Source organism: Lepidochelys kempii, chromosome 7 (assembly GCF_965140285.1).
Source record: "Lepidochelys kempii isolate rLepKem1 chromosome 7, rLepKem1.hap1, whole genome shotgun sequence".
Classification (NCBI taxonomy): domain Eukaryota; kingdom Metazoa; phylum Chordata; order Testudines; family Cheloniidae; genus Lepidochelys; species Lepidochelys kempii.
The window spans coordinates 19,678,356-19,697,618 of record NC_136386.1 but is presented as its reverse complement, the minus strand read 5'-3'; the positions used below and the strand labels follow the sequence as shown (position 1 = coordinate 19,697,618).

Genomic DNA, 19,263 nt, shown 5'->3' with positions numbered 1-19,263 from the left:
TTATTTAATGTCTGTGTTTAATGGGATGATTTGGGCATGAAAATACAGACAGACCCATAAAAGAAGGAAAAATAATCATGTTATATTCAGCACAAAGACAGTGGAAATGTACCAAAATAAACAACAACTCCTAGGAGTTAACATGAACTGTAAGTGAATATTTAAAGATGAGACCTTGTTTCTTTCCAGTACTACAATGGTCTGTAACATATTATAATACACTGATTCTATGCCCCAGTTAATAAAAGCCAATAAAACCAAGCACAGTGCTAGTATAAGCTGAATACTGTATATGGTTGGAAGTTTAATTTTTTAAATTAATAAACATAATTAATTTAAAGCTGTTCGTTTTTTAAAAGTTTTTTAAAAACTTTGTCAGTGAGATTAATTTTGTCAGGATTAACTTCCTTGCTGATACCATGAAAAAAGTATGAGTTTATTGGATTATACTCCCCCACTTCCCTCCATCCACTCTCTCTTCCTTTCCCCTCTCTTCCCTTTTCTTCTCTTTTAGGATTTAATCCTGCCTCTGATTTATTGGTTTCCAAAGGGTTAAGGACGGACTATTTTCATCCTGTATTTTGAACTGAACAGAATTTTATATTATTGCATTATTTAACTTCCTTTAATATAGCACTTTGTCTTGCCAAGCATTCTTGTTTGTATGTTCGCATCATTGAATGATATCCCCAAAGTTCTAAAACAGTGGTGGGCTTGCACCTGCCCACCTCCCAGGTTTTCCAATAGGTGCAGACAGTCAATGTAAACAAACTGTCTTACCTCCTGCCAGCGGATTACCCTGACAGGCTGCGTGCAGGCCGCAGGTTGCCCACCACTGCTGTAAAAGGAGTGGGAATGAAATAGAGCTAATGTGAGGTGCACAAAACGTGGGCCAAGTCTTCAGCTGCTGTAAACCAGCATAGCTCTATTGAAGTCAATAAAGCAATGCTAATTTATGCCAACTGAGGATCTGGCCCTCTATTTTCATAGGAACTTCAAAACTAGTGGATATACTTTGTTTATGGTGTCTAAAAAGAGGAGTAATAACTTTAAAACAAAACTGGACAGGCCTATATTTTCAGAAGGCCGTGTTCCCTTTTGTGAGCAAAATTTGTGTCCACAACATTTGTACCTTCTTTTTTTTTGTACTTACTCTTTATTGCAGGTATGAGTATTAGCAGTTAGATGTTTAGCTATCTGATTTACAACTCCAAGTGACCAGTTAGCTATCCAAATGATAATATTTGCTCCTGTGGTGAAGTGCTGTCACACAGTGATCTACCTATGTGAATGGTGTCAGAGGCTCAAATGCAGTGAAAGGGGAGGAGCAGAAAAAAACTCAGATATTATTTTATAATATTAATCCACTTTGGAAGTTGATTAAGCTAAACTGGAAAAAGGCACTGTTATTCCAAAATAAAATTACCTATATGGGGAAGTTATTCCAGTATAGCTATTACACTTAAATTTCTTTATTCTGCAATAACTTCTCTATGTAGACAAGCCCCGAATCTTTGAAGGCTAATGCAAGTCTCTGCTTAAGATGAGCCCCAGTCAGGAATAAATCTTTCAGTTCTGGATCAGGCCTCTGCCTAAGCTAAACTCCCAGACTGGACTCTGTCTTTCTAAACTGCAACAGGCCTTTGCCTAAACCAGGCTTCCAGACTAAATTTAGGGGCAGATTTATAAAGGTATTTAGGTGCCTAATGGGATTTACAAAAGTGCCTAAGCAGGTTAGGTGCCAACTTCTATCGCAAGTACTAACCTGCAAGAGTTAGCAACGCTAAGCCAATCAGTTGATCTGAATATGAAATCTCTTTAGAGCTTGATTTGATGTGATATATCAAAGCAACACCTGAACTGTTCTGGCATTTTGTTTTAGATTGTGACAGACTCTGCTTCAGTGGAACGTTTGTTGGGTAAAGCTGATGTCCAGCGGCCACAAGTAGTAGAATATTGTGTTGTTTGTGGAGATAAAGCATCAGGTAAGCAAATATACTCTTGTAACAAATGTGTTACTAGTAAAGATGGAGTGATGATGTGTTTATGTATAATGAGAATAGCAATTGAGACTTGGTCAAAAGAGGATGAATTTACAGTACAGAAATGTGTTAGCTATCACCACCTATGGCTGGTATACTTGTGGTTTGAACACAATTGTGAACAAATAAGTTAAAGGACATGATACTTGATCATAATTATGGCAAGCTGTGCTTGGTATCACACTAGTTAAACCCTCCTTGAACCAGTACTAGTCTGAACTCCAATATTGGCAAGAAAACTTTCACTTTTGACCAGCTAGCAACAACGCAGTGTGAGGGGTGTAAGTGCCAGGGAACCAGCTGCAGCATGGTCAGTATCCTAGCAACATACTGGACACAGCTGATCCTAGTGGGGCCGGGGAGGGGGGGAAGCTACATGATTGATTGCACTTCTTGATTGGTGGAGGGGAGGACCTGCCTATTATTTAGCACAGCAACAGAGCTCACTGGGTCCTCGACGTGTTCCATGTACACAGCTGCGCATGTTCCTGCTTCCTGCCCAGCCTGCTCTTGTGACTGCTTCAGCCCCTGCCCTTCTCCATCGTTGGCACCCCTGGCTTCCTGACCACATCTCTAGCTCACCCATTGGCTCTAGCATTCGGCTGTTGATCCCTGTCACTAAACATCAGCTCTGCTCTTAACTGTGCTCCCAGTGTATCCTGTAGTCCTGATCCTTAACGCCAGGCCTGACTACCTCCCTGGCTCCAACTATTAGGCCTGACCACACACATGCCACTCCTGTCCCTGAGAGTAAGTTTGGGGTCCAATGCTCTTTCATTTCCTGGGCTGGCTTGGGCTGAGAGTATAGTGCAGGGAGTTTGCAACTCAACTGGTCAGTGAACACTTTCCATCCATTTAATGCACTAAATGAGGCGGAGTCCTGTGAAAAAAGTAGTATGTGATCATGTAATTAAAGGCAGTATCACAATGCATACACAAAGGAATCTGAATTAATGTCCCCTGGATAACCTTTATTCTGGAGTTTTCTATGCTTTGAGTGATTGACTTGCAACTTTAATGTTCTTTTAATGTCGTTTTTGCATGTAATATCCTTTGTATATTTTGTATCCATGCATGTGACTTCATTAGCAGTTATGTAGCTACACTGATGGACTCCAAGAGGAACCATTAGTCCTGGGCAGAAGTGGGTGTTGCCATTATGCATACTCTTTGAGGATGGTGGGAAATGGGCTGATCCTGGAGGATCTCCTGAAAGAAATGCAAAACAAAACTGTGACATCAGACTAGAATAGTGCTTTCACCATCAGTGCCTGCAGATATGAGGAATAACCAAGAATATAAAACAAATCTAAGGTGTGATTTGTCAATAGGCTCTGCCTGCTATAAATAAAATGTTGGTATTAAAAATATAGATAATTTCCTTGTGGTAACCGAGCTGCACATGCATTTCCTTTTCCTTTAGGTCGTCACTATGGTGCTGTCAGTTGCGAGGGATGCAAAGGTTTTTTTAAGAGGAGTGTAAGGAAGAATTTGACCTACAGTTGTCGTAGCAACCAGGACTGTATCATCAATAAACACCATCGGAATCGTTGCCAGTTCTGTAGGCTTAAGAAATGCTTAGAGATGGGCATGAAAATGGAATGTGAGTGTTCATTACCCAAACCGATACTCTGTCTACCAAGTAATAAATATGTAGACGACCGGTACTGTTAAATATATTTTCAATTTTCTCTCTCTGTCCATGTGAAACACCAAGTTCTAAGACATCCACAATACTTTCCTGAATACAAATCAAGAAGTATCTTTGTTACAGAATTTTTGTCATCCCAAATATCTGCCTCACATTTTCTTCTCTAAACCTTTTATTTAGTTCACTTTTGTAGAGGAAGTTCAAGCTACAGTGATGAATAACTTTGAAATCAATCTCTTATGTGTGATATTATATCACATCCCCTAAGAAGGGGTAGATAGCGCCTCACTTTTAGTGCATTTTACAAGTACATTGTTTGTAATGGAGAATGACACTCCTATTTTCTGCCTGTGGCATGTGTTTGTGTGGTTTCCTGTGGGTTGTAATGCTTTGGTCTAGTTTTGGTTGTTGGGTTTAGTGTGTGGATGTTGGGTGGTGTTGGTGGCATGTGATACACAGAAGGTCAGACTAGATGATCTAGTAGTCCCTTCTGAAACTCTGTGGCCTCATTTTGGAATAACTTCTTGTGTATGGATAGATTATTTTTTTTTGCTGTCAGATTTGGGATTTATTTCTCCTGTTATAGAATAATGTACCATAAATCCCACTTGGTGCAGATTTCCCATTAAATAAGGCATGTTATGTTCTGTGAGATGAGGTGCAATGTTCTCTACCTTTGTGGCATACTATTGCATAACAATGTACTTACCCCAAATTTGTTTTATTAAAAGAAAAAACATAAAGCTAAGTTTTATATTCATTGCAAATATTATTCCAATACCTTCTTTACAAATCTGGGATTATTTTATTGTGAATATTATTTAACTCTAAAGTACCTGGAGTCAAAGGCTGTCACCAAAGAGTATACAATGCAGCTTAAGAGGGAAGTGCAAAGATATCTTTAAGACATCTTTGTGTTCTCTTGGTCCTGGGCTAGCTGTGTGCCAGTCCCCCCTTCATGTAAATTAGAACAGTCTGAAAACTGCTCTGAATTTCTCTGCCTGCCCATGATCCTAAGGGGCTGTTACACCTTCTGGGATCTATGGGGCACAGGGAAGCACCAGCCACTGCCTTATCACTGGCAATGGCCTCTGTGCCAGACACAGGTGGCAGAGAAGCTGTTATGCTAGCTATACACCATAACAGGATCCTTCTACTTTGGGATGGGCCTCACATGGCCAGCTATGCCAGCTGTAGGGCTCTTTTGAGCTGGCAGTTTAAAATGTCCTAATGCCACTTTTAGTGGCAAACTGCAGATGCTGCTGCATTTCTAGAGGTTGATCCAGGGTCCACTGCAACCAGTGGAAAAGACGCCCAATGATTTCAGTGGACACTGGATCAGACTTCTGGTTAATAAGTGTAAATTATTTGCACTGGCAATCATTTTACTTAATCCAATGTTAATAAACAATACAGCAAATCCTTTCTATCCAAGGTATTTATATCATGTTCATAACCTAGTGTCTGGGCCTTATGATTTCTAACAGACATTAGGATAATTTTCTCTCCATCCCCAGTCAGTGGGGAATTTTTTTTTTATTTCTAAATTTTATTTTTGTTAAGGTGGGAAGGCTAGGTCAAAGCAATGGGTTTTATATTTTGATTGGAAGAAAGTTAGTTTCATGAGGCCATGAAGAAGAACTGCCTTATAGTTGATTGCTGTATGAATGGTACAATAATTGTAGAGTAATGCTCTGTACTTATATAGTGCTTTATATTCTATGTAGTGCACTATATGTATATATAGTGTTGTACAAACATTAACTAATTCTCACAACACCCTTGTGAAGAATATCAGTTTTAATATCCCAGTTTTTGAGAAAATTTTTCAAGGGAGCACTATGTAGTTAAATGACTTACCCAAAGCCATGCTGCAAATTAGTGGCAGGAGCTCCTGGCTGCCAGTCCCATGCTTAGTCCACTCAACTATGATGACCCAGTGTTACAGGGGATACATTTAATTTTCTTTAAAATCACAACATTAATGTTGTTTTCTGATTCTTTTGCTTGAGATTCATCCATATCCCTTTTAGAACCTTGAACAATAAGTATTTTTTCCTACACTTTAAAACTAGAGGTATTTTTAATCCTGGAGAGATTTTTTCAGGAGCCCACTAGACCTTCTTAACTGGCCAGAATTTGTGCATTACCTTTAAATCATTTACAGATCCACTGTGCCTAGGCATTAAATGCTCTTCTGCCATATAGCAGTGCAAACATTTCCTCTCAGCCTGCCTGTCCTGCTATGAATTTTAGCATTGATTTTTTAAATAAAATGTTCAAGAAATATCATTGGTCCTAACAGCTACATATTCCTTTCCTCAAAATCATAGTGTGAAAATGTGTCGTCCCGAATGCTTAACTTGGTTAAATGCAATGCAGTAACAAGCTCTAACCCCAGTCCCGCAAAACACTCAAGAATATGATTAGTCCCATTGTTTTCTTATTTAATAAACGTGATTAAGTGCATTGCAACACTGGGGCCTATGTCTCTTCAGTTATCATACTGAATTTCCAATATTGCATTGAACTGAAATGAGCCAACACATTTCATGCAAACTGAAATCCTGCTTTAAGATTTTCCTTTATTTTAGTTTTTGGATGAATTATTTCCTTTCAAATCTGTATTTTTCTATTCTGATGCAGCGGTTCAGAGTGAAAGAAAGCCTTTTGATGTGCAACGGGAGAAACCAACCAACTGTGCAGCTTCAACTGAAAAAATCTATATCAGGAAAGACCTACGAAGCCCTCTCATAGCAACTCCAACATTTGTAGCAGATAAAGATGGGGCCCGGTAAGTTTTTAGGTGTAAAATGGGTCTGTTTAAAATGCCTTCAGGCTAGAGCTCTTATGGGGTCAGTTTTATAAACAATGGACTCCAGGGGGATGTAGGATCAGGCCCCAAAAGTATGGCCTTTTTTTCAATTCTAGAATGAAAGTTTCCTTCTTACATGATGGTGGTTATTCTTTGAGGGTTCAGATATTTCCAAACAAATGGGCATGGAAATACATTTGGATACAACAGTAATGAATACTGTATAATATCCTAACATAGATAGAAAATAGCAGTCTAGCTTAAAGGCCACATTTTCAAAAGTAGACACAATTGTATGCACAATTTTTTCTGGTACAAGTTTTGTGTTCAAGAGCACAGTGAATATGAGCAGATAGTATTTGCAATAAAAATTTAGTCATTTAGGAATCTGACTATCTGATTCACATATGCAATGACTTCAAATAAAAATGCCGTAGCAGTTTGGAAGGCTGGACTGGAGGCTCCTTCGAAAATTTGCTGCTAAATATTTGCATTCGTGTTATGCGTGAAACTAAGCCCGGGTCTACACTATGAGTTTAGGTTGAATTTAGCAGAGTTAGATTGATTTAACCCTTCACCCGTCCACATAACAAAGCCATTTTTGTCGACTTAATGGGCTCTTAAAATCGATTTCTGTACTCCTCCCTGACGAGGGGATTAGCGCTGAAATCGACATCGCCGGGTCAAATTTGGGTTATTGTGGACGCAATTCGACGGTATTGGCCTCCGGGAGCTATCCCAGAGTGCTCCATTGTGACCGCTCTGGACAGTACTCTCAACTCGGATGCACTGGCCAGGTAGACAGGAAAAGCCCCGCGAACTTTTGAATTTCATTTCCTGTTTGGCCAGTGTGGCAAGCTGATCAGCACAGGTGACCGTGCAGATCTCATCAGCAGAGGTGACCATGGAGTCCCAGAATTGCAAAAGAGCTCCAGCATGGACCGAACGGGAGGTACTGGATCTGATCGCTGTATGAGGAGATGAATCTGTGCTAACAGAACTCCGTTCCAAAAGACGAAATGCCAAAATATTTGAAAAAATCTCCAATGGCATGAAGGACAGAGGCTATCACAGGGACCCACAGCAGTGCCATTTGAAACTTAAGGAACTCAGGCAAGCCTACCAAAAAACCCAAGAGGCAAACGCCCACTCAGGGTCAGAGCCCCACACATGCCACTTCTATGATGAGCTGCATGCAATTCTAGGGGGTGCCCCTACAACTACCCCACATCTGTATGTGGACTCCTGCAAGGGAGTCTCACGCAACAGGGATGAGGATTTTGGGGACGAGGAAGATGAGGAGGAGGGGGAGCTTGAAGATAGTGCACCCCAGGCAAGCGGAGAAACCTTTTTCCCCGACAGCCAGGAACTGTTTATCACCCTGGAGCCAATACCTTCCCAACCCTCCCAAGGCGGGCTCCTGGACCTTGAAGGTGGAGAAGACACCTCTGGTGAGTGTACATTTGTAAATATAATACGCAATTTAAAAGCAAGCGTGTTTAATTATTAATTTTCCCTGAAGACTTAGGATGCATTCACAGCCAGTACAGCTACTGGAAAAGTCTGTTAACGTGTCTGGGGATGGAGCGGAAATCCTCCAGGGACATCTCAATGAAGCTCTCCTAGAGGTACTCCCAAAGCCTTTGCAAAAGGTTTCTGGGGAGGGCAGCCTTGTTGCATCCTCCATAGTAGGACACTTTACCACCCCAGGCCAGTAGCACATAGTCTGGAATCATTGCATAAGAAAGCATGGCAGCGTGTGGTCCCGGTGTTAGCTGGCATTCAAGCTCCATCCATTCTTTATCTCTCTGTGTTATCCTCAGGAGAGTGATATTATTCATGGTCACCTGGTTGAAATAGGGGAATTTTATTAAGGTGACATTCAGAGGTGGCTGTCCCTGCTGGGCTGTTTGCCTGTGGCTGAGAAGAAATCATCCTCGCTGTTCGCCATGCAGTGCGGGGAGGGGTGAAGTGATCATCCCAGAGAGAATTGGGTGTCCGGGGGGTGGTGTTAGTTGGGTTTGTGCTGCACGTTAATCCGAAAACATCAGCCTCTCCTTTTAAATGGCCGATATGTCTTTTTCAGTTTTACTCTCCCTTTTTTCCCTCCCGCAGCTACAAATGTTTCAAGCTGCCACTAGCATCTCTGTCCCAGAGGCTAGCGCAGATAAGAAGGCGAAAAAAACACATTTGCAATGAAATGTTCTCTGAGCTCATGCAGTCCACCCAAACTGAAAGAGCCCAGCAGAGTGCGTGGAGGCAGACAATGGCAAAGTCCAGGAAAGCACAAAATGAATGCAAGGACAGGAGGGACGCACAAGAGGACAGGTGGCGGGATCAAGAGGAAAGGTGGCGGCAACATGATGAGAGGAGGCAGTATGCAATGCTGAGGCTGCCGGAGGCTCAAACTAATATGCTCCGGCTTATGGTTGAGGTGCAAGAAAGGCACAGACCGCCACTGCAGCCCCTGTGTAAGCAGCCGCCCTCCTCCCCAAGTTCCATAGCCTCCTCACCTAGATGCCCAAGAACACTGGGTGGGGGTCCTCCAGGCACCCAACCACTCCATTCCAGAGGACTGCCCAAGCAACAGAAGGCTGGCATTCAATAAGTTTTGAAGTGCAGTGTGGCCTTGTCCTTGCCTCACAGCCACTGGAAATCATTCCAGACCTGCAACACTATGCGGTCCTACCAGTCTGTGCTTGTTTCCTGGGCCCAGAATCGGCGTTCCATGGCATAAGCCTACCCCATTGCCACCAGGATGGCCAAATTGCCAGGACCCGTGCTTTGAGAGAAAGACGTCTGTGTTCATGTCCTCATCACTCTCATCACCACGCTGCCATCGCCTCTTCGCCTGCTTTTGCAGGTTCTGGTTCTGCATATACTTCATGATAATGCGCAAGGTGTTTACAATGCTCATAACTGCTGCGGTGATCTGAGCGGGCTCCATGCTTGCCGTGGTATGGTGTCTGCAGGGGAAGCGGTGGTTGGATGACCAGTTTTGCAGACCTACTGCACCGTCTGCTGCCAGGACACAACAGCTGAGCGGGCTGCACACTTGCCGGGGTATGGCAAGACAAGAGCAGCCGAGCAGAGTTGCAGCAGAAGCGGCCCTGCAAGACCACCGGGAGAGCAGAGTGGCAGCAGAAGTGGTAGATGATGACAGTCATATAGAGGACCTGCGAAGTGGATTCATAGCATCGGGAGAGCAGAGTGGCAGTGGAAGCGGTGGATGACGACGACGGTTAGCAGTCCTACTGCACCATCTGCTGAAAGCAGTATGGCACCCGCACGGAAAAAAGGCTCGAAACAATTGTTTGCCGTTGCTTTCACGGAGGGAGGGCCGGCTGACGACATGTGCCCAAAACCACCCGCGACAATGTTTTTGCCTCATCAAGCATTGGGAGCTTAGCCCAGTATTCCAATGGGCGGCGGAGACTGCGGGAACTGTGGGATAGCTACCCACAGTGCAACGCTCCAAAAGTTGACGCTAGTCTCAGTACTGTGGACGCACTCCGCCGACTTAATGCGCTTAGTGCATTAGTGTGGGGACACACACAATCAACTATAAAATCGCTTTCTAAAAAATCAACTTCTATAAATTCAACCTAATTTCATAGTGTAGACATACCCTAAGTATCTGATAAATACTGCGGTCAAAGACATTTTGTTCTTTTATATTTTTTCTGTTGCACAGGCAAGATGTGTTCTCCTTCACAGCCCTAATAACCACATTGCAATCAGTAAGTATTATTATTAATATCATGTATTTGTTATTTATATAGAACCATTCGTTTGCATGACATAACACAGTTGAAAAATGCATGACAGGTTCCTGCCTCAGAGAGTTTACCATCTCAGTGCCCGGCCCTGAGATGATAAACTCCCTGAGGCCTGAATCTGTCATGCATTATTCGTCTATATTGTGCTATTCAAACCTATCATGCTATATAAGTAACAAATACATCATAATTATACTATTTGACTACAAAGCACTTCATAGATCAAGCCCTAAGTTAGGTATGGAGAAAGAACATTAGACAAGGGGCATGGTAAGAGAAGGACAAAGATTTAAGTAAAATTGGGATATGTGGTTTTATGTAAACATTGTTCTTTCCTACCACACTTCTTCATCTGATATGATCCTTGGCTTTGCCCTGTCTCACTTGGAATGCCGTTTACTTGGGGCATGATCCTCTGTGAAGTGCCATGCAATTTACATAGCTAATAATGGCTTACTGGTTGTAATGAAGAAGACGACACCTGCCAGCATGACAGAAGAAATCAAATCAAAAAGCTAATGAGCGGAAAATCAGGTTGAGAAATCACCAGCACTTTAGCAAAAGAAAGAAAGGCATTAATTTGCTGTGGCAAAATCACCAACCCTCTAGTTAAAGTGCAGTTTCTTCCAGGATACAAACTATTTTTTGGAAATAGTTTTCAGCAGGACTAAATTCTGATGGATGAATTCTCAACATCAAAAATGGAAAGCCCAATAAAAGTAATCCTCATTATACTGCACTGAAATAGGTTCCCTCTTAGATTCTTTACATTTCTGAACAGGTCAACAGGTCTTCTTGATCCAGGAATGCTTGTGAATATTCAGCAGCCTTTGATACGGGATGATGGTACAGTCCTGCTAGCTACAGACTCCAAGGTAATATTCCTTTCATTTTTTTACAAATCTTACATTTTATTTACTAAATTATTTTGGGTATGTTTTTAAAAAGAAATCCTTCTGACCCCTTTACAGTCACAAAAGGTCCTTACCTCAGCCGAACATTTGCTGTTCCACTGCAAAGAGGTAGAGGGCATTAGGAATTGGAGAGACCACCACAGTGCAACAAGTGGCAGGTCTACTGGCTCTGTCTGTGGGGATTCACTCACTGATTATTGTCCCCTGAGGAAGAAGATGGAGTGGGGGGAGGCTGCTGCAGGCAGCCCTGAAGTTGTTGTTGCCTTTCTGTAACATGTAGTCTGAGGTGATAATACCACAGTGCGCTGAAACAAATCCTATATTTAAGGAGAGAGAGAACGGATGATCTAGAAGATCTTTTCCATCTTCAGCTTATCTGATTCAGTGGGATGTACTTTTTTCCCCCGGATATAATTATGCATGAATTTAGGTTGATAACCCTGTAGTTGATCCATCACAAAAATACACATCAGAAGTCAGGAGGAAAAGTTTTGGCGAATTTAATGATCACCCTTACCCAAATGTCAGCCACTGTCCTTCACTGTGGATATTCAGGAGGAAGTGAAACCTATGTGGGAACAGAGGAAGGAGATACACAGGATTTAATAATTATCAAGAGATTACATACAGCATTTCACCTAACTATATATAATTTTGATCCATTAATATGGTTTCTTTCTTTGTAGGCTGAGACAAGTCAGGGTGCTTTAGGAACACTGGCAAATGTTGTAACGTCCCTTGCCAGCCTTAGTGAGTCACTTAATAATGGAGATACTTCTGAAATCCAACAAGAGGATCAATCTGCCAGTGAGATCACTCGGTATGAATTTATATTAGCAGCTTATTTGGAAGGTGAACCTATACATTATAGGTTCATGCCACACTAGTAATGACCTTTTTAACTCACTGTATAATTTCATTAATGGTTTGGCTGCTGACATCAACCTGAACTTCTGTGACTCTGAAGAACTCCTTTCATTCATGTTACTGTTATAGATGCTCTCCCCTATTTAGTAACAAATGCAGTATAATAAAGCAGGGTTGTATTTCATATTTAATAAGTTACAGGAAAAGATAACTGGTTTGTGACACAAAAATATATTTCCTTCAAAAATGCTGAAAATCAGTAACAGTTTTGTGTTATTTCAGTTTTTTACTTTGAGTGTGCATGTGTGTGTGTAGTGTTTGTGAAAGTAAGGAAATAATAGCTACAGTGCTGTGTCAAGTATAGTACAGGCAGATGGTGTGCAAGCTTCTCCCAGACAATTGTCATGAACTTCAGTCCTGGCCTTTAATGTCTCCAGATTTACTCTTAAATTTTCCCTAGGACAAGGCTGACAGTGTGGTTTGTAATATGGAAAAAATTGGGATTAGGTTGAGATCAACAAACCTTGTCTTTTATGGCAATGCAAGGCAGAATTTGAACCCTAGCTCTCCAAAGTGATCTCAATCTCTTTTGTTTATTTCAAAATCAGGAAACAGGGAAGTAAAATCTTGCAGCTCCATTTTTTTAATTGGTTTTTTTCCCCTCAAAAACGATAATATGTAATGCTAATGTATGAAAACAGGAAAAATTTGGATTTTATCCCATCTTTTCCATACAGGTTCCTAGGATAAGATTTTTAAAAGTAGAAGCTATATTTAGGCTCCTAAATAAGCTAACTGATTTTTAAAAGTGCAGAGCACCCGGCTGCTTCTGCTGATACCAACTATATACTTTTAAATCTTGGTCCCAAGGAATAAATAGTTAACTTATAAACAGATTGCTTGGAAAATAGTTGCATAACAGCATTATGAAATACCATAACGTGAATATGAGTATGAAATGGGCTCAATTCTCCTCAAAGTCTGAGCTCCAGTCATTATGGGAGAAGAGTTGTGGGGTAACCTCAAGGAGCTGTTTGCATTTTCCTGATTTTGCACTGGCCTAGCTGCAATTTTAGTTAGAAAGAAACCTAGGGGCTGCTGAAATATATGCCATTCCCATAACATCCCTAAGAGATCTTATGCCAGTGGAGGATCCTTGTAATGAAGCCTCAAGGTGAGAAAGGGGAAGGTGGGTGAGCAATGCAGGAGCCACCGTTACTAGAGTAGGAAAGAACAGCTGGTGCAGGGCTTATGCCAGGGGAGAATTCCCCTCTGCAAGGGAATTTTCCATCAGACATATATGGCCAGAACCTGCCTGGCCCCTTCGCACTGCCTGAGCAGAGTAAAAGACCAGAATGTATTGGAGAATATGGCCCAGAATCTGTACCAAAAAAGTTTCTGGCTCATCTTCTAGATGGAAAAACATGTAGTGTTTGATTTGCCCTCTACTCCAAATGTGTTAATGGTTGTAAGGAAATAAACTTGCATTGTTTCTTCATTTATTTGCAGGGCATTTGATACTTTGGCTAAAGCACTTAATACCACAGATGGCACAGTAGCTCAGAACTTGGCAGATGGGATGGATCCTACAGGAGGAGGGAATATTCATGTAATCAGCAGAGATCAGTCAACACCAATCATTGAAGTGGAAGGACCCCTACTTACAGATACACATGTCACATTTAAGGTGAGTGCTTCCTGAAATATCCTTTTGGCAAAGACGTAATCTGGAATGATTTTAGTATCATGTTTTTCTTCTATTGTTGTATTTTGCAGAAGTCAGTATTGTCTAGTACATTAGTTGTCATAAATATAAAGGGAAGGGTAACCACCTTTCTGTATACAGTGCTATAAAATCCCTCCTGGCCACAGGCAAAATCCTTTCACCTGTAAAGGGTTGAGAAGCTAAGGTAACCTTGCTGGCACCTGACCCAAAATGACCAATGAGGGGACAAGATACTTTCAAATCTGGAGTGGGGGAAAAAGGCTTTTGTCTGTCTGTCTGTGTGTGTGTGTACCTTTGCCGGGAACAGATCAAGGATGCAAACCCTCCAACTCCTGTAAAGTTAGTAAGTAATCTAGCTAGAAAATGCATTAGGTTTTCTTTGTTTTGGCTTGTAAATTCGCTGTGCTGGAGGAAATGTGTATTCCTGGTTTTATGTCTTTTTGTAACTTAAGGTTTTACCTAGAGGGATTCTCTCTGTTTTGAATCTGACTGCCTGTGAGAATATCTTCCATTCTAATCTTACAGAGTGTTTCTTTTATCTTTGTTTTGTTCTTCTAATAAAGTTCTGTTTTTTAAGAATCTGATTGGGTTCTTAGGATCCTAAGAAACCCAAGCTGGTCTGTGTTCAACTTGTTTATTCTCAGGCCTCCCCAGGAAAGGGGATATAAGGGCTTGGAGGGATTGTGGGGGAAGAGAAACTCCAAGTGGTCCTGTTCCCTGGTTCTTTGTTAAAGCGCTTGGTGGTGGCAGCATACCCTAGTCCAAAGGCAAAGATTTTGTGCCTTGGGGAAGTTTTTAACCTAAGCTGGTAGAAATAAGCTTAGGGGGTCTTTCATGCGGGTCCCCATATCTGTACCCCAGAGTTCAGAGTGGGAAAGGAACCTTGACACTAGCTATTGTTGTTAAGGACATAATAAAAGATTTCCACATTTCCCTTGCATTCTGTATCCTTGAGCACTGCATATGCAGTCTCATTGGGACCTTTCAGTTGACAGTGGGATGATGTTTGTTTTAGATTTAGATCTTACATATAGTACTACTGTGAATCACTTTTAGTGTTAAATATAACAAATAATATCAGATGTGTAATTCATATACATTGTTACTAAAAATTATTTTGAACTCTTGACTTTGGTTGTTTGAGGCATCCTCACATCAAGTATGTTAAAATTTGGGCCATTTTTTAAGGATTACAACTATGTTCTTGATGGTCGTGATTTGATGAACTGTAGTTGTGGGATTGCACTTTGAAGCAGCTGTATCTTCAAGTGAATTTGAGCAAGAACATCTTTTAGATGTATTGTATGGGAGAAACCAGTAAGGATTTTCCTTCTTTCTGCCAAAGTGCATTTCCTTTAAGCAGATAAAAATCATCAAGATAGTGAAATAAACAATGTATAGGAAAGGTAGTCTGTGTACTTCAAGTAAATTTGTGTTTTTTGCAAGTGTAGATTCATATGGCATGGCTTTGCCAGAACAGTATAGATTTTAAATAAGTTGTAATTTTAAAGAATTGCACTTAGTTTAAGACCTGATTCTCATCAATTTTATAGTAATTCTGAAGCTAATAATGCTGCATGCTGCAATGAAAATTCAGGGATAAGTGTTATTGAATTAATACTAAAATACTTTTAAAGTAACCATCCCATTTGGTTTCCCATATTATTCCTTTCACACCTCCCCATTCCCAGCCTGTTCTATTTACCACTACTACTAAGTTATGTGCTGAAGTTTTACTAATCTAACTTCATGATAAATGACAGTTTTCAGCAAAAGACTCTGAATGCAGATTGCATGTTTTTATTCAAATTTATTTCATTCATAATAAACATTGATTTATGTCTGACCTGTACAGACTATACTGTACTCTTATTTCCGTGCAGCTAACAATGCCTAGTCCAATGCCAGAGTACCTTAATGTACATTACATCTGTGAGTCAGCATCACGACTGCTTTTCCTCTCAATGCACTGGGCTAGATCTATCCCTGCTTTTCAAGCACTTGGGTGAGTGAATATTTTTCTATTGAGTGATTATTTAAGTATTAAGCTGAACATTTTGCAACTGCGTGGATTTTTAAAAGATAAAGTTAATTAATTTATAATAAATTGTTTAAAATGTATAGACATTATACAGCATTTTTCTACATTTTTAAGACTATGAAAAACAAGATGACTAATGATACTTGGCATTATAGTGGGTAATGAGGCTGTATTGTGAAATTGAGTCAAAAGCAAGCAACTAATTTTTGGACATATAACTTGGCAACTCTAAGTAGCAGTATCTCCATTTTGCAGATAATCTGTAATCATTTCTCATAGCCAATGCATCCAGCCCCAACCATTTTTGTTGCTGTTTTTTTAATTTCTGTAATTTGTCAATATCTGCCTGTTACTAAGATGCCCAGAATACTATCATTATAATTTATAACCATAATTTTACACGTCAGATCTACAGGATAATACCAACATGAGTTTAATACTTGCTAGAATTGTTTGTTTGATTTGTGTCTTTATAGACAGGACTGTAACACAAGCCTAGTTCGTGCCTGCTGGAATGAACTGTTTACCTTAGGCCTAGCACAGTGTGCACAGGTGATGAGTCTGTCTACTATCCTAGCAGCTATCGTCAACCACCTGCAGAACAGCATACAGGAAGGTATGTGTTAGGTCACGCTAGATATTAGGTAAATGTTAGGCAGGCATGTGCTGCTTTCAGCAGTAAAGAGTTAAAAACCTGTGTCTGTACATTTTTTTTCACAAAGTATTTTCCAAGGGGGAACAGGTATTGTTCCCCCTGAGATCCAAACACAGAAGGAACCCTCCACTGTTCCTGCACGGGATGTGGGAATCAATCTCACCAACTTCACAAAGAGCTCTCCATAGTTCTAGGCTACATCTACACTACAGCGGGATCGAGGCTCTGAGATCAATCCACCGGCGGTCGATTTAGTGGGTCTAGTGAAGACCCGCCAAATCGACAGCAGATCACTCTCCACTTGACCCCTGTACTCTACCCGAGAAGAATAAGGTAAGTCAACGGGAGAGTTTCTCCCATCGACCCCCTGTAGTGTAGACCCTGCGGTAACTCGACGTAAGGTATATCGATTCCAGCTACTTTATTCACGTAGCTGGAGTTGCGTAGCGTCAATCAATTTACCATGGTAGTGTAGACATAACTCTAGAGATCAAAACATGGGGTGGGGCCCAGGCTAGAGGGGACACACACAGTATCTCTCCTTCCTCCCTTTTATCCAGCTGTGAGTCTACAAAAAAAGCTGATGCATCTCAAAGCTACATTAACTTTTCTGTGAACTGCGTTTATGGAGAGTTCCAAAGGAAGCCCCAACGCGGGGGTCTCTGGCAGCACAGAGGCAGAACGGGAGCTAAAGAAGCTTAGAAGGGCACTGTAGTGTGCTGATACAGGGTTTTAGCATAGATGCCCTTTCATGTCCAGCAGATTTCTCAAGATATGGGCTGAAATCCTGCACATCCAACAGAAGAATTCAAAGGAAGCACTGTAGAGTACACACCATAGAGTTTTCCTCCCATCCTAGAATTTCATATGAGTATTTTTCTTTGCTGGAGGTGATGAAACATACACGCCCACCACAAGTTGGTTACAGTTACACTTTTGAAATAGTTGCTGACCATCACTGCACAATTATTACTGCAAGTATATCACACTACCAAAATATAAATGTTTAATAATTAATTAATGGCTGTGTCACAAAGTTATATCAAAAAGCTCAAAACAAACTGCCTCTGGCGTCCTTAAGAAGATAGGTATCTTTTTTGATTCTGTGTTAACCTGCTAATTTTTATCTCTAGAATGGAGGATGATCTGGTACAACTGGCTTTTTTTACAGGGAGGGTTATGCAAATTAATATGATTGATATGGGTAACTTTTCTTTTTTTTATAAATGGGGGAAATTATTTTGTCTGCAGAAAAAAAAAATCAGTAGTGACAGCCTAAAGTGTGCAAATACAATTTATCTTTACTTACAGAAGTAGAAGAAACCAGATGTATATGTAGCCAGAAAATTACAGAATACTACATATGTCATGAAACTAGCAAGGATTAGTACCAGGATGAAGGTACAAAGATAAATACGTTTTTAAAATCTACGTAAACCATGAAAACATAGTTTCAAGGTGACTGCAGAAAATAGTCACAGTTCAAGATAGGCAAACCTCAAATGATTTACCCTCATTAATAATCATAGTTTTTCTTGGAAGGATTCTTCCATGGTGTGGAAAGCCTTTAGATACAATGGAACTGATGTAATTCCACTGTTTATGTGAGGGCAGCACACAAAGGGGTCAGGATTCTGTGTGCTCTATATTAGATCCCAGCACACCATGGGGTTTTGAGGGGATGATGGAGAAGCAAAACCAAGGGATCTGTGACTATGTTCACTGAACATTCTTTTTACCCTTCCCTGCATTACATCAATGAGGAGGATACAGGAGCTGCAGAGGTCAACTGCAGTTGCAGCTCTGAAGTAGCTGCTGTAAATTAGAGCAGCTCCTGAGGCTGTTCTAATATATTCCAGGAGCCACTCTTGCCACCAGCCAGTTCAGAATCTAGGCAGTAAAAAAACGTATTAAAGCCACCTTTGCCACTCCTCTTCCTGGGCTGTGCCTTCTATGGGTGCTTCTTGAAAGCTGAGCACAGAATCTGTCACATCATTTTTAAATCCTGTCACTAAAATTTCTTAATAATAAACTGACAGCCATAGCGTACAAACTGTCTTAGCAGGAGATGGCAAACTACGGCCCGTGGGCCAGACCCGGCCCATCAAGGCTTTCAATCCAGCCCGCGGGATTGCCAGCCCCATGGCGCAGTGGGACTAAGGCAGGCTCCCTGCCTGCCCTGGCCCCACGCCACTCCTGGAAGCAGCCGGCACCATGTCCCTGCGGCCCCTGTGGGGGGAGGGCAGAGAGCTCCATGCGTTGCCCTCACCTGCAGGCACTGCTCCCCGCAGTTCCCATTGGCCAGGAACGGGGAACTGCGGCCAGTGGGAGCTATGGGGGTGGTACCCACAGCAAGGGTAGTGCACGGTGGAGCCGTCTGCCCCACCCACCCTCAGGAGCCACTGACGGCCATGCTGGCCAGTTCCAGGAGCAGTGCAGGGCCAGGACAGGCAAGGAGTCTGCCTTAGCCCCACTGCGCACCACTGCCACCCCGGTGCTGCTTGAGGTAAGCGGCACCAGGCCAGAGTCCACACCCTGAACCCCTGCCACACCCCAACCCCTACCCTGAGCCCTCTCCTGCACTCCACACCCCTCCTGCACCCCAACTCCTTGCCCCAGCCCTACATTCATGGCCCTGCATACAGTTTCCCCACCCAGATGTGCCCTAAGGCCAAAAGGTTTGCCCAAGGTTTGCCCAAAAGGTTTGCCCAAAGGTGCAATATGTTATATATTTTTAATTTCTACCACAATACATTTCAGTTATCAACAATGT

General features: G+C 41.6%; 1 protein-coding gene across 8 annotated transcripts in view; it reads left to right on the top strand.

Moving 5' to 3' along the window:
• NR2C2 (nuclear receptor subfamily 2 group C member 2) overlaps positions 1–19,263 on the top strand; it is a 66,338-nt gene that overhangs the window by 29,214 nt on the left and 17,861 nt on the right. For 6 of the 8 annotated variants that reach the window (XM_073351281.2, XM_073351283.2, XM_073351279.2 and 3 more), the window contains 8 exons: positions 1,883–1,985; positions 3,466–3,645; positions 6,340–6,487; positions 11,069–11,162; positions 11,888–12,021; positions 13,578–13,755; positions 15,678–15,799; positions 16,312–16,451. In XM_073351281.2, coding sequence (XP_073207382.1) covers positions 1,883–1,985; positions 3,466–3,645; positions 6,340–6,487; positions 11,069–11,162; positions 11,888–12,021; positions 13,578–13,755; positions 15,678–15,799; positions 16,312–16,451 — 1,099 coding nt within the window. Of the gene's footprint in view, positions 1–1,882; positions 1,986–3,465; positions 3,646–6,339; positions 6,488–11,068; positions 11,163–11,887; positions 12,022–13,577; positions 13,756–15,677; positions 15,800–16,311; positions 16,452–17,801; positions 17,892–19,263 lie in introns of all 8 variants that reach the window. The other 2 variants (XM_073351286.1, XM_073351285.1) reach the window with 1 other exon arrangement.